Source organism: Bubalus bubalis, chromosome X (genome assembly GCF_019923935.1).
Source record: "Bubalus bubalis isolate 160015118507 breed Murrah chromosome X, NDDB_SH_1, whole genome shotgun sequence".
NCBI lineage: Eukaryota > Metazoa > Chordata > Mammalia > Artiodactyla > Bovidae > Bubalus > Bubalus bubalis.
In genome coordinates, this window is record NC_059181.1 from 122,535,962 (window position 1) to 122,549,908 (window position 13,947).

The window sequence follows — 13,947 nt, forward strand, 5'->3', positions numbered from 1 at the left end:
AAGTACGACGGCAGATAGCTGTGTGCATATTCCTAGAACAGCTTGTAGGAGCCAGGATGAACAAAGACCCTGTCTTCCAAATATTGTGAATCTGTGCTATGACTGCTGATTGCTGCTTCTGATCACAGGGGGACAGTCAAAGAGGCTGTGGCCATTTTTATACCATCTCATCCTTTGTTGCAATGCCCTCCCCCTCTGCCTAAAGTGACTTTCAGGGGATTTAACAGACCAGCACCTTTCCTCTCTCCTTCATTTTCCTCTCCATCCCCTCTTAGGAGCCGGACATCCAATACTAGACTGTTCAAAGGTAACTGCATAAATGAGGATGACTAGAAAATCACTGCGCATGCTCAGGGGAAGGCACAGGCTCAGAAAAGACTGAGAAGATCCCAAATTTACACCTCAGGCGGATTCTTGGGACAGACACAGCTTACAACAATTAAAAACAACAACAAAACCCAGGAAACTCTGGGACAGGGACAGAATCTGATTTCCAGAGAGATCACAATATTAAATACAAATGTCCAGTTTTCAACAACAAAAAAAATTGCAAGGCATACAAAGAAATAGGAAAGTATGGCCCATTCAAAAAAGAAAAATAAACCAATAGACATTATCACTGAAAAAAAAGTGATAGCAGATCTCCTAGAAAAAGACATTAAAACAGCAGTATTCATGATCAAAGAACTGAAGGAAGCTGTGGAAAAAGTCAAGAAAACTATGTATCAACAAATGTCAATATCAATAAATAGCTAGAAAATCTAAAAGGAAACCAAAAAGCCTTTTTTTCAGAGGTGAACAATACAATAACTGAAATGAAAAGTCACCAGAGGGATTTAAAGGTAAACTGCAGCAGGTGTAAGAAATAGTGAGCCTACTTGAAGATAAGATCAGATCAATGATGGATCAGAGGAACATAAAGGAAAAAAAATGAAGAGGAACAGAGGCTACGGAACCTGTGGAACATTATCCAGCAGGTGAACATACACACTATGAGTCCTTGAAGCAGAAAAGTGAGAGAAAGGGGCAGGGAGACTATCTGAAGAAATAATGGGTCAACTCTCAAATCTGATGAAAGACACAGAGCTCAACAAACTCCAAGCAGGGTAACTCTAAGAGACCCATGGTGAGACATATTAAGATCAAATGTCAAAAGCCAAAGCCAAAGAGAGAATTTTGAAACAATCAAGAGACAAATGGCATGTCACATACAAGGGATCCTGAATAAGATGGTCAGATTTCCCATCAGAAACATAGGAGGCCAGAAGGCAGTGGGCTGCTATATTCAAAGTGCTAAAAAAAAAATCTATTAATCAAGAATCCTATATCTGACAAAATTAGTGGAGGTGATGGAATTCCAGTTGAGCTATTTCAAATCCTGAAAGATGATGCTGTGAAAGTGCTGCACTCAATATGCCAGCAAATTTGGAAAACTCATCAGTGGCCACGGGACTGGAAAAGGTCAGTTTTCATTCCAATCCCAAAGAAAGGCAATGCCAAAGAATGCTCAAACTACAGCACAATTGCACTCATCTCACACGCTACTAAAGTAATGCTTAAAATTCTTCATGCCAGGCTTCAGCAATACGGGAACTGTGAACTTCCAGATGTTCAAGCTGGTTTTAGAAAAGGCAGAGGAACCAGAGATCAAACTGCTGCCAACATTCGCTGGATCATCGAAAAGGCAAGAGAGTTCCAGAAAAACATCTCTTTCTGCTTTACTGACTGTGTGAAAGTGTTTGACTGTGTGGATCACAATAAACTGTGGAAAATTCTTAAAGAGATGGGAATACCAGAGCACCTGACATACCTCCTGAGAAATCTGTATTCAGGTCAGGAAGCAACAGTTAAAACTGGACATGGAACAACAGACTGGTTCCAAATAGGAAAAGGAGTACATCAAGGCTGTATTTTGTCACCCTGCTTATTTAACTTATATGCAGAGTACATCATGAGAAACTCTGGGCTGGAAGAAGCACAAGCTGGAATCAAGACTGGCAGGAGAAATATCAATAACCTCAGATAGGCAGATGACACCACCCTTATGGCAGGAAGTGAACTAAAGAGCCTCTTGATGAAAGTGAAAGAGGAGAGTGAAAAAGCTGGCTTAAAGCTCAACGTTCAGAAAACTAAGATCATGGCATCTGGTCCCATCACTTCATGGCAAATAGATGGGGAAACAGTGGAAACAGTGGCTGACTTTATATTTCTGGGGCTCCAAAATCACTGCAGATGGTGATTGCAGCCATGAAATTAAAAGACATTTACTCCTTAGAAGGAAAGTTATGACCAACCTAGACACCATATTGAAAAGCAGAGACATTGCCAACAAAGGTCCGTCCACTCAATGCTATGATTTTTCCAGTAGTTTTGTATGGATGTGATAGTTGGACTATAAAGAAAGCTGAGTGCCGAAGAATTGATGCTTTTGAACTGTGGTGCTGGAGAAGACTCTTGAGAGTCCCTTGGACTGCGAGGAGATCCAACCAGTCCATCCTAAAGGAGATTAGTCCTGGGTGATCATTGGAAGGACTGATGATGAAGCTGAAACTCCAATCCTTTGGCCACCTGATGCAAAGAGCTGACTCATTGGAAAAGACCCTGATGCTGGGAAAGATTGAGGGCAGGAGGAGAAGGGGATGACAGAGGATGAGATGGCTGGATGGCATCACTGACTCGATGGGTGTGAGTCTGAGTGAACTCTGGGTGTTGGTGATGGACAGGGAGGCCTGATGTGCTGTGATTCATGGGGTCGCAAGAGTCGGACATGACTGAGCGACTGATCTGATTTGATCTGATCTGATGATTTTTTAGGCATGTCCCCATATACAGCAAAAGCAGGGCAAAGAGTAGGAAGACCCAGAACCCAGAAAGAAAGAGTGAGTTTGATAAGAGCCAATTTGGAGAAGAGATTACAGCACTACACAGATGACATTAAATGTATGTTTTCACTCTGGGACACTTCAACAATGAAAGGCTACTTGTTATATATATTTAAGGATAGACTGCTTTGCTTTTAAAAACGGCTTGAGTCCGAAGCACCCCTTTCCAGCATAGCAGGGATAGAAAATTATGCTATGGACTCAGATTCTTGAATATAAAAAGTCCTGTTGAGTGCTGGTGGCAATAACTAAACTACAATTTTTTTTACTAATTCTCCTTGATCAAAGATTTATGTGGCAGACAAAACTGGAAAAGCTCCTCATAAAAGGGTAATTCCTAGTAACTTATTATCCCCCCACTATCATCTGTTAGCAACTTTAGCCCCACCATCAAATTGAAAAGAAGTGATTCACACCTCTATCTCTTCCCTGACCACATGGAAATCCAGTAACTTTTGTGTGTGTGTGTAAAGGACAACATGCGTTGTTCTCTGCCATGAGTGGAGAAGGGAAGATTGCTAGATAAAACAGCTATGAGAAAAACTGGCATAATGCTAATTTTAATTTACATTTTAAACATTGCATCCTTTATTTCATTTGGAAAATTTAAGTGAATATAAGGTAGGACTCGGAGAAGGCGATAGCACCCCACTCCAGTACTCTTGCCTGGAAAATCCCATGGATGGAGGAGCCTGGTGGGCTGCAGTCCATGGGGTTGCTCAGAGTCGGACAGGACTGAGCAACTTCACTTTCACTTTTCACCTTCATGCATTGGAGAAGGGAAGGGCAACCCACTCCAGTATTCTTGCCTGGAGAATCCCAGGGATGGGAGAGCCTGGTGGGCTGCCATCTATGGGGTCGCACAGAGTCGGACATGACTGAAGTGACTTAGCAGCAGCAGCAATGTAGAACTCGAATTTTAGGACTTTTCAGAATTTTTTAAGGATAGTGATTTAAGACCAAAAAATATATATACATGAATGATGCAAAAGTTTCAGTTGCTTACCTCAAACTCTCGACGTTTCTCATAAATTGGAATGATCAACTTGGAAATTTCAGAAATTACTTCATAACGCTCTGCTTTCCATAAGCCATGCACACATTGTTCTAGCAATTCCAGCAAAACTTCCTGCATTGAGAAAAAAATGCAATCAAGAATTAGAGATATGTGAGCTCTGTGCAAATATAGTTTGAACTATTTCAAAGGAATAAAAAACAGAATGTACTAAATTTAAGGAAATGCACAGAGGTACAGTTGTGTAAATATATATTCTAAATGACATGCTTGAAATACTTGAAATTGAAACCACATTCTTAAAATTTGAAATTAATATTGACAATAGAAAACTACTCTTTACTTTGTTTAGCACATAATAAAGATGTTAACCAAACTTACAAAAGGTAACATGTTCAGAAGTACTTTTAAAAGGGGATATGGTTTTCCAAACTGAGGATATTTAAATGTCTAACAGGGTAAATTCCACTAAGCCTACAAATGTCCATGATTTTTGCTTTCTACTAAAATTATATTTATACGCAGTTAATAGAGTCTTAAGGTAATTTCACAATTTTCAAGCTGCTGCATCAGTTACATCGGGGTTTATTAAAATGGTGTGATTTTGGTCAACAATGCTTCCTTCCTAACTGTTGGTTTGAAAACCAGTGAGAATGCTAGTATAATACCTCACGATAGAGATCTCTGACTTTGCCATAATAACAGCTACTATAAAACAACCATCATAGCATGTTCTCAGCAATGAAAAGATGATGCCGATTATTCATGCTATCCATATGTCTTAACAGTTTGTTTGTATCTTAAAGAGATGAATTTCAGTCCTATAAAACTGACTGCTACAACGGCTCTTAATGTATGTCCTCTAGTCCATTCTGAATTTATCTTGTTTCTAAAAAAGCTCTTTTCCTTGTGTTTCCCACCTAGCCAGTGGGTCATATCCTACAGACTAGAAAATTAAAAGCAATTTTGACTTTACTCTTTATTATAGGTTGAACTGTGTCTCTCACAAAGATAAGCTGAAGCCCTAACTCCCAGTGCCTCAGAATGTAACCTTATTTGGAAATAGGGTCACTGGAGATAATGAGTGAAGGTGACATCACACCGGAGTGACTTACTTGCTGGAGGGATTTACTGGGTGAGGCTTACTCCAAAAGGACGGAGACGAACAGGGAGAACATCATGTGACTACAGAGGCAGAGACGGGAGTAACGAAGCTACGAGCCAAGGAACGACAAGACCAACAGCCACCAGCAGAGCTAGGAGGAGGCAAGGAAGGCCGCTACCCAGAGTCTCAAAGGAAACATGACCATGCTGACACCTTGATGTCAGACCTCTGGACTCTAGAACTGTGAGACAATAAAGTTCTATTGTCTGAAATCACCCAGTTTGTGTACGTTGTTATGGCAACTCTAGGAAACTAATATGCTCTCAATCTTGACTCATCTTCTAATCAGTTCATCGCCAAGTTCTGCCACTTTTACTTCCTAAATATTTCTCAAATCTGACCCTTCCTCTCCATTTCTACTCTCATTGCTAAGATTCAGGACATCATTATTGTTTTCTAACAGATCCTCCTGCCTCCAGCCTTGGCACTTTCAAATCTATCCTCCACAAATCTGCCAGAGGGTTTCGATTAAAATACAAACCAGACTACATCCCTCTTCCCTTGTAATCTCATGGCTCCCCATCATTTGCAGAACTAAGGACAAATTCCTTCATTTGGCACACAAGGTGTGCAGCAATCTGGCTGATGTTTTATAAAATCATGGCTCCTCAAGCAAGCCTTGTACCTAATGCTCCAGCAGTGATCAACTACTATTAGTTTCTCTGAAGCACCACGGTGTTGTCTTAACTTTGTGCCTTTGTCCATTCTGTACCCTCGTGTCCTTTAATCCCTTTCACTTAGTTAACCGTGTAAGAAAAGTTAGATTTCACCTCTTCCAGGATCCTTCTCCTGATTAACACAGAGTAGCAACACAAGAGGCCTATTTTGCTTACTATGATACTACATTGGGTGGACATTTATCACTATACTTGCCCGTTATATATGTATCTGACTTTACAAGTAGGCTGCGACTCTTTAAGTGTAGGGAAAATCTATTTATTATACTGCTTTTTTTCAGTCACTAGCAGGGTGGTAGTAAATAGATGTTCATTAAATGTTGCTACTTGAATAATCTATATATTAACATTTAATAGTTAAATTTTCTAATAACAGTTGAAAGGAGGAACTTAGGGGAAATCACAAAAAAATCTATTAAAAACTAGTAATGTTTGTCCCAGGAATGTAAAGTTGGTTTACAATTAGGAAAAAATCCAATGTAAAGAGAAAGAGCCATGAAAACAGAATAAAAGAGAAAAAAGTGATGTCTAGCAATAGTTGCAGAAAAAGACTTTGAAAAAATTCAATATCCCTTCGCAATGTTAAAAAAGAATCCACCCAGAACAGGGAATCGAAGAGATTGTTCTCAGTCTGATAAAGAGCATTTATTAAAAACCTGCAGGCTGAACACTCTTCTCCTCAATTTGGGAACAAGTCAAACTGTCTGCTCTTATCATTTCTATTCAACATTATGCTGAAGGTGCTAGCCAGTGTAATAAGGCAGGAGAGAAAGAGAGAAGGGAAAGAGATCAGGAAACGTGAAACTATCTTTCTGTGCAGATGACATGATGGTGTATGTAGAAACTCCTAAGGAATATACAAACTACTAAAACAAGCCAGAGGATTTAGCAAGGTTGCAGATCATAAGAGCAACATATAGAATTACTGTATTTATGTATAGTAGCAACAACAAATTGAAAAACAAGATTAAAAAAACAAACAATACTATTTCCAGTAGCGTCAGAACATCCATTATCTAACAAAATATCCAGGAAAGGACTTCTACTCTGAAAAAGCACAAAATATTGCTGGGTGAAATTAAAAACCTAAACAAGACTTGATTGAAAGACTCAGTATTGTTCAAGCTATCCATTCTCCACGCACTGATATATAAATGTAACAAAATCTTGACAAAGCTTCCAGCAGGCTATTTTGAGGAAAGAGAAAAGATGATCTGAAATTCTATATGGAAACCAAAGGATACAGAATAGCCAAAGTGACTTTGAAAAAGAACAAAGTTGAAGGACTAACACTATATTATTCCATAACTTACAAACTTGCAGCATTCAAGACAGTGTGATATTGGTATCAACATGGTCAAATAGATCAGTGGCACAAAACAGAGTCGAGAAATAGATCACAAACATATAAAGAACTGAAATTTAGCTAAGGTGCCAAAGCAATTCAGCAGGGGTGCAAGAAGTTTTATTTCTCCCTGAATGGTGTGGACTATGTAAAATACCTGTCCACAGAAAATGGATCTTGACTTCTATCCCATTATATGCTCAAAAATGAATTCTAAAGAGACTGTAGACTCAAACATAAAACTCAGGAACAAAGTTCATAGCAGAACATATCAGGCAATATCTTCACAGTCTCGAGGTAAGGAAGGATTTCTCAGACCAAACATACACACACAGACACACACACACACACACACACACACACACACAAATAAACCATTAAAAAAGAGTAAATTGGACTTTATCAAAACCAAAAGTTTCCGCTCAAGAAAAGACTTAGAGAAGAAAATACATAAATGAATCAAACACTGGTAAATAATCTGCAGCACATATATCTGATGATGGACTTATATCCAGAATATAGACATAACTCCCATAAATCAACAACAAAAAGAATAATGCACTTTCTAAAATGGGCAAAAGAATTGAACAAACATTCCACAAAACATAAATGAAAGACAAAGACTGCATGAAAAATGCTCAACACCATTAGGCATCAGAGAAATACAAATGAAAAACACAGTGAGATACCATTTCATGTCTAATAGGATGGCAAAAATATGAAAAGATTAGCAACAGCTAATGTTGGTGAGGAAGTGAAGCAGCTGGAACTCTCATCCATTGTTGGTGGGATACAAAATGGTCCAACCACTTTTAAAAACTCTTGACAATTTCATATAACATTACATATAAAACTTCCCGAGATGTATGGATGTATCTCCAAAAATGTCTGCCACCCAAGAGAGGCAGATACAAAGGTAGATACGGAATGATTTAATTTTTATGACACCAAATACTGTTAAAACTAATCTACATCAGATATTGGGGCTGGGCATTATGTAGGAAACTGATTATAGTTCTTGACTAATAAGAAATATTACTACTTTCCCTTGGACTACAAAAAAGGGTCAGGCTGAAGCTGCTGTTTGGAAAAAACGACGTAACTGCAGTTGTGCTAATCCATTTATCTCCCATGAACTCCCTGGAATCTTCCTGCTGTGAGCCCACACAAACTGGAGATCTTACATGAAAATCATCTAACTAAAACCCAAAAAATGAATTAATTTACCCCAGGCTTCACAGTCAAGCAATGAACTGGGATTAAAATTCAAGTATCTGATTCTCTGTTATGATTAATTAATCCAGCAAACATGTTTTAAATATCAACTCTTCTAAGTTCTGGGAGTAAAAGCCAAGTTTACTATCCAGTTGGTCAGTGATAAAGCCTGACATTTATGTAGCACCAATGACTTACAAAGAACCTTCATGTTTATTGTGAAGTGACCAGGATAGTATTATTATCTTTATTATTTTTCACTTAAGAATATTTATTGATTTCATATGATGTGCTAATCATTTGGGGCTTCCCTGGTGGTGCAGACGCTGAAGAATCTGCCTGCTATGCAGGAAGAGGCCTTGGAGAAGGAAATGGGATTTCTTTGGAGGGAATGATGCTAAAGCTGAAACTCCAGTACTTTGGCCACCTCATGCGAAGAGTTGACTCATTCGAAAAGACTCTGATGCTGGGAGGGATTGGGGGCAGGAGGAGAAGGGGACGACAGAGGATGAGATGGCTGGATGGCATCACTGACTCGATGGACATGAGTCTGACTGAACTCCGGGAGTTGGTGATGGACAGGAAGGCCTGGCGTGCTGAGATTCATGGGGTCGCAAAGAGTCGGACACGACTGAGCAACTGATCTGATCTGATCTGTTCTACAATCTAATAATGATGCTTAGAAATGATGTTCTCATGACTAAATATTTGGTAAGCTTCCTGGTGTTAGAGGCTGGAGAAGGAAGAAGGAAGGTTTAAGAAAGCCAAACCTCATACTGAGATTTCTCAGCATTCTGATGGAAAAAGGGTAATGTATCATGGCTTGGCCTATGGGACACTTGTTGAGTAGTAGTGCATTGTGAGAACTTTTTGAATTTAGGAGAAAACATCCCACTTGATTCATAAAGTGAAGGGTTAGTTAGGCAGTTAAGGAATAGGACCTCAAAACTTGAGAACAGGAAAAGAATGTAGTCCTTAAGAAAGAAAAGAGTCAACCCCCTGATGGGCTCATGCAGCTACATCCAAGACTGGGGGAAAAATTCTGTCTACTCTGAGGATATTATTATTTTAAATGATTCCCACATCCAGGGTTTCTAGAAAAGGCCGGGATTCAGGAGAGGATAAAAAGGGGTCAAAGCATCTCAGGAAAGGGTCTTTCGGTGTGTATCTCAAGTAGAGGGAGGGTAAATTATGGTTCCTGTCAGAAACCAACAGGTTAAGAGCTACTTTTGGACTCTCTGGTCTACATCATCTGGTGTAAAGACTACTCTTAAGGATTTTTTCAGCTTTAGAGTCCACTCTTCTTGCTAAATGCATTATCTTGATTCCTATGCCTGATGATGCATCTCCAATTGGAGAAGCACATATATATACACATACACACATATCCATATATATAAATATATATGTCCCTGTTTGTTTAAGTTATCAACACCCACCAAACTATCCAATGATAAGAGGACTCTTTTTTGTGGGTCTTCAAAATGCTTTTTTGTGGGACTTCCCTGGTGGCTCAGATGGTAAAGCGTCTGTCTACCATGCAGGAGACCCGGGTTTGAGCCCTGGGTTGGGAAGATCCCCTGGAGAAGGAAATGGCAATCCATTCCAGTACTATTGCCTGGAAAATCCCATGGACAGAGGAGCCTGGTAGGCTAGAGTCTATGGGGTCGCAAAGAGTCAGACACGACTGAGAGACTTCACTTTCAAAAGGCTTGGGGAAAACTTTGATTCCCTTTAGTCTTGTTTCGTTTAGTCTTGTTTCAGATGAAACAAGTGACTAAATCTAGGCCAGTGTATATCTGTGTGAGGGCTCTTCTGCAGCCCTATGTAGCATTATGTCACATGGTCTTAAAGGGTCTGCTTTAAATCTTTCTGGTATGTGACCTGGATTCCTGATTCTGCCCTTCAGAGCTGTAGCTTCTGTTTTCCTGATGTTATCCTAGGGCAAGCAAGATGCAAACTGTCCAACTAGACCACTACCTTGAGCACGAATGGTCCCGTGGACAAAGGGGAGGAGAGTTTGGAGGGTGGGAACGCTACCCTTGCTAAAAATAAGACTGCTAGTTAGAAGAGGATTAGGAGATAAGCCTCAAGTGGAGGGCTAAAGGGGAAAGGCTGTAGCTGGGAAGGAACTGAGGAAAGGAAAAGCTAGGCAGAACGGAAGCTGCCAGATCCTGGGTATAGAGACTTGGGAAAGGGACCAACATTACCCTATAAGGCATGACAAGAACAGACTCTATGGGAAAGGAAATTCCTTTTCCTGGGGTGATGGAGGAGCTCTGCAGGCCTGAAGCTTTGCTGAATCTCAGATGCTCTGTGGTGGTGGAAGAATGCACACTTGATTCTTGTCTACCCTGGGAGAAAACAGCTGTGCACTGTGTCAGGAAGAGAAGAGGAAGAGGTGCAGGAGTCTAGTCTCCAGAGAATGACACCTAGAACATGTTGAGGTTTGCAGACAAAGTAGAAGTAAGGAAATTTAGATCTGTTTTTTGATTATGTATTTTTGGGAGTGGGAGTAACTAACACCTCGTATCACCACTTAGAGGTAACTTAGAAAAAGGGAAGAAAGTGAGATCCTTGAGATCTCTGGTGCAAAGAGCAAGAGCTCTGGCTGAAAGAAGTTTGTGGGTGGGGATGAGGCAGGGAGCACTGTACCTCTCTCTCCACTTTCCCTTTCCGTTCAGTGCCTGAAGCATGAAAAGCAGGATCTAGAAACGGCCCCTCTCTGGTCTTCTGTGGTCACTTCGGGATGCCAGGGGACCAAGTCTTTGCTCACTCTTTAGACCACCCAATGGGACAAACTAATTTTTTTTTCTTAAAAACTCTAAACAGGAGAACATCTGTCTCCAATGTGTCAACTGTAGTGTTTCATTCCATCTTGATGAAAAAGAAAGCTTTATGATGACTTCAAAAGAAATGACATACAACGTTGAGAAAACTGAAAAATTTTGGCAATTGATATGTCAGAGATTTTGTCTTAATCATAAAAGGATATTTGACAGAAATCAAAGGGTTCTACAATTGCTCTATTATTTTTTTTAAATAACTTTGTCTTAAGTGTAAATGGAAATTTTTCTTTCAGTCCTGCACTCAAATGTACTTTTATTTACTCTGTGAATATCCAGGTCTTACCTAGGTTATGGATTTCTCAGACTGGAAGACAGGTTAACAGATTAAGATCTTAACTTGTGTTTTAACACTAGTGGTTAACTTGGCATGACTATCATACTTTAATCACAAAATTAACAAAATCAGGTGTTTCAGATCATTGGAATGAAAGAAGTGAAGGGAGTGAAACCCTAAGGATTTTACTACTGCCACAATTTCAGAATAAGATTTTCTAGTTTAAGTGAGTAGAATTTTCCAGGCTTAAAAATGGATGGTACCCATTTCACGCCAATCAGAATGGATGCGATCCAAAAGTCTACAAGCAATAAATGCTGGAGAGGGTGTGGAGAAAAGGGAACCCTCTTACACTGTTGGTGGGAATGCAAACTAGTACAGCCACTATGGAGAACAGTGTGGAGATTCCTTAAAAAACTGGAAATAGAACTGCCTTATGATCCAGCAATCCCACTGCTGGGCATACACACTGAGGAAACCAGAAGGGAAAGAGACACGTGTACCCCAATGTTCATCGCAGCACTGTTTATAAGAGCCAGGACATGGAAGCAACCTAGATGTCCATCAGCAGATGAATGGATAAGAAAGCTGTGGTACATATACACAATGGAGTATTACTCAGCCATTAAAAAGAACAGATTTGAATCAGTTCTAATGAGGTGGATGAAACTGGAGCCTATTATACAGAGTGAAGTAAGCCAGAAAGAAAAACACCAATACAGTATACTAATGCATATATATGGAATTTAGAAAGATGGTAACAATAACCCTGTATACGAGACAGCAAAAGAGACACTGATGTATAGAACAGTCTTTTGGACTCTGAGGGAGAGGGAGAGGGTGGGATGATTTGGGAGAACGGCATTGCAATATGTATAATATCAGGTATGAAACGAGTTGCCAGTCTAGGTTCGATGCACGATACTGGATGCTTGGGGCTGGTGCACTGGGACGACCCAGAGGGATGGTATGGGGAGGGGGGAGGGTTCAGGATGGGGAACACATATATACCTGTGGCGGATTTATTTCAATATTTGGCAAAACCAATACAATAGTATAAAGTTTAAAAATAAAATAAAATTAAAAAAAAGGGATGGTACCTATAAATAAACATGTAAACTTCTCCGAAATTTAACATTACTTTTGTTAAAATGCAAAACATCTTTTCCTGTGCAGAGAAGGGCTCTTTGATTTCTACAAAGGATAAATTCTGAAACAAACAAACAAACAAAAAAAAACCAACAACCCTTGAAGGTTTTGTAAAATAAGTATTTAAATGATCGGTTAAAAGCACTGTTTCCACTTCTTGAAACATGTCACATTGTTTGCTGTTCAGACTGGCTGCCTCAAGCTGATGTCCAAAAAATTCACAGCAAATTTATATATTTCAGTTCCTATTTTCTCCAATCCTATATAGTTATAATTCTAAAGCTTACGAGCTGATAATGGAGAGAAATAATTCTTGATTTTTGCTTAGTTTTAAGGGCTTTGCCCCTCTGAAAAAATTCTAAGGAAATACTTTAATACAGTTAACTATTTTCAGTATCAAATGGGTGTAGGTTTATACTTAGACATAAAACTCTTATTTCAAATTTCTACTACTTGAAAAGATGAGATAATACTAACCTTATATATCTGAAAGACATACTTAAAACCTTAATTAGTTGTGTTTAGGGGTTTCATATTTTTAGTTTATTGTTAACTGCAGGTGTGCAATTTCAGTATTTGTTTTTATGGCAATTTCACAGGCATACCAGTGATGTAGGGAAAAGAAGCCTCAAACAAGGCCTTCTTTTGATACTTAATCTTGTTCTCCACTTTAAAACCACATATGTACTAAAAAGAAAATACTAGAACATCTCAATTTCAAACATATGAATGTTGAAAAGAAATTCAGTACCAAACAGAAGGTGGTTAATTTAATATGCAAGTAAAATGGATCATTTTAGTTATGCCATTTTGTTTGTGAAGAAAAATACCTGGTTAACTACAGAAATTCTGGAATTAAAATATAAAACATGGTTGTGTTCTCATAGCCAAAACCAGAGTGATGTGACTTCCACAAGATGGTTTCATTTCCCAGTAATGTTACTCATTTGACTGCCTTCAAGGAAATACTGAGTTGGCCAAAAAGTTCTTTTGGGGTTTTCCATGATGTTACAAGAAACCAAAATGAAGTTTTTGGCCAACCCAATAGCTTGGCAATTATGATCGACAGTAGGAGATGTCTTTGCAGTGCCCAATGTCAATCAGTTTTTAAAAACTTTTTATTTTGTATTGGAGTAGAGCCAGATAATAATCCTGTGACAGTTTCAGGTGGACAGCAAAGGGCTCAGCCATACATATATGTGTATCTGTTCTCTTAACTGTTTTACTATTTAAGTAGTTGTTACAGTAGTCAAGAATACTAATTTTGGAAAGAGAAGCGTTCAGGCAGATTCCTGAATTAGACTTGTGGAATCCTGAGCCCTTTAAGACCATGCCTCCTTTTGTGGATGCCCCCCTGCCAGCCCTATGCCAGCCCC

At 39.2% G+C, this 13,947-nt stretch overlaps 1 protein-coding gene across 8 annotated transcripts in view; it reads right to left on the reverse strand.

Annotated features, from left to right (window-relative positions):
* The window catches only part of LOC112582053 (dedicator of cytokinesis protein 11-like), a 61,117-nt gene that overhangs the window by 14,157 nt on the left and 33,013 nt on the right, over positions 1-13,947 (reverse strand). For all 8 annotated transcript variants that reach the window (XM_044936930.2, XM_045164577.1, XM_044936931.2 and 5 more), the window contains one exon: positions 3,889-4,011. In XM_044936930.2, the coding sequence (XP_044792865.1) occupies positions 3,889-4,011 (123 nt within the window). The remainder of the gene's footprint in view (positions 1-3,888; positions 4,012-13,947) is intronic.